General features: G+C 53.8%; 1 protein-coding gene across 1 annotated transcript in view; it reads left to right on the top strand.

Annotated features, from left to right (window-relative positions):
- VSTM2L (V-set and transmembrane domain containing 2 like) overlaps nt 1-1,995 on the top strand; it is a 13,633-nt gene that overhangs the window by 3,085 nt on the left and 8,553 nt on the right. The window contains exon 2 of the mRNA XM_004698257.2: nt 420-470. Coding sequence (XP_004698314.2) covers nt 420-470 — 51 coding nt within the window. The remainder of the gene's footprint in view (nt 1-419; nt 471-1,995) is intronic.

Here is a 1,995-nt window from a genome sequence, read left to right as displayed (position 1 = left end):
GATAACAGTTGTATGAGCCCCTAATAAAATGTTCAAAAATAAATAAATAAATAAATAAAAACAGAAGGAAAAAAAAATAATAATCCAAAAAAAAAAAAGAAAGGGTCGCGGCATGAGGAAGGTTGAGAAGCGCCGGTCTAGACTGTCCTACAGGGTCGCTTTTGGAAGCAGCTTGATGGGAACAGTTTGCTGTTTTGCACAGCGCCCACTCAGGTGCTTTTCATCCTCCTCCTCCCTGACTCCCGTCCCCTGGGTGGGCGCAGAGAGCCCAGGGACCCCCACCCCATGGCCCCCAGAGCACCATCTGCTGTCGCTAGAATAGCATTTGTTGTCTGCATCCCCGCCCCCAGGATGCCTTCCCCCACCCCCACTAATGCCTTCTCTCTGCTCTCTCCCCACGCCCCTCCTGCTTCCAACAGCTAAAAGCATCTCAGCAGGAAGACTCCGGGAAGGAGGCGACCAAAATAAGTGTGAGTTTCCATAATGATTTCTCGAAAGGCCTCTAATGGAGGACACAGCTGTAACTTTTCTTTTTTTTCTTTTGGTCCAGTTCAGCAGGGAGCTCGGGAAGGAAGATGGAGGAGGAGGGAAGGGGGTTAAAAATGGCTCCGCTCTGTTTTGTAAAAGCCAGGGTTTCAAGTTCACCGAGTGGCAGACACACAAAATGAGAGCAAGAGGGAAGATGCATTCTCTCCTGTCGGGGCCAAGGGCGTGAGCGCCCCTGATGCTCCGGGCCCTTCTCAGCAGCCTGCTTTCATTGGGGAGCCAACAGGTCTGGGGAGGCTGAGCTGGCCCATCCTGACTGGGCTGGCACCGCATCTCCTGGTCACTCGGGTGACCTGGCTGTCCGGTGGGGTGGACGGCCTCGAGGTGTCAAGTCATTGTCTCCCTGCTTTAGGCCTACAGAGGAGCAGCTGAGGCCCAGCAGGTAGGGTGCTGCTGGAGGAGGCTCTCAGAGTGGCTGATGGGGCTGAGCCTGGGGCCGTCCAGGAGATCCCGGGGCGGGGCAAGGTGGGCTTGTGTGAAGAGGGGCACCCAATGCTGGTCTTGGCAAAAGGGATACAGCCATTTCCTCTGAGTGGGCACCCCCCTTCTCCCATACACACACCCTCCCCACCTGAACCTCTGCCAAATCCACCGCTGCAGCAGGCCAGGTGGAGAGCTGGGTAGGACTCAGTCTCCCATGATTCCTCTGGGGTTTAAGAAGCACCTCAGGCAAGGAGAGAATAAGCTAATTGACTGAGAGGATTAGAATTCTAGGCTGCTGGATCCCACGTGAGGAGAATGTGAGGATGCTAATTAGTTAAATAAACTAATGGTGGGCAGCAAGATCGCAGGTCTGCCCCAGCCCATGCGCCAGCTGGGTCCTGGGGCCACTTAGTTTTCTAGTGCTGTTATCCCAGAAATCACACATGCGGTGGGTGGCTTTAACAAAGGGAAATGCCTTTCTCACAGTTTGGGGGCTCGAAGTCCAAATCCAGAGGGTCAGCTCTAGGGGAGGCTTTCCTCTCTGCGGGCTCCTGGGGAAGGCAGGGCCTGGTCGGTCTCTTTAACTTCTGCTTCTTGGTTGCTTGGCGGTTTCCAAGGGGCTTAGCCTCTCTCTTCCCCCATCTCTCCCCTGTTTGCATGTGTAATCTCTTTTATGTCTCAGAAGAGATTGACTCAAGACACACCTATGTAATCCTGGCTCATTAGCACAGCAAAGAGGGCCCATGCCCCGGCGGGATTGTCACTACTACCTCAAACTCACTACCATCCGGTGGATTCGGACTCTTAATGACCCTCTAGGATAGGTTCGAACTGCCGCGGTGAATTTCTGAGACTGTAACCTTTGCAGGTGCAGGAAGTCTCATCTTTTGCCCACGGAGCCCCTGGTGGTTTCGAATACCTGACCTGTGGCTGGAAGCCCAAGGCTTAAGGATTTATAACATGGTCTTGTGGGGGGTGGGGCACAATTCAATCCATAACGGGGGTCTGCTTAGGAACCTCACACAC

Source organism: Echinops telfairi, unplaced genomic scaffold (genome assembly GCF_000313985.2).
Source record: "Echinops telfairi isolate 266 unplaced genomic scaffold, ASM31398v2 ScPeMD7_5592;HRSCAF=6446, whole genome shotgun sequence".
NCBI classification, from domain to species: domain Eukaryota; kingdom Metazoa; phylum Chordata; class Mammalia; order Afrosoricida; family Tenrecidae; genus Echinops; species Echinops telfairi.
Note: the sequence above shows the minus strand (reverse complement) of the source record. Positions and strands in the feature narration are given on the sequence as shown.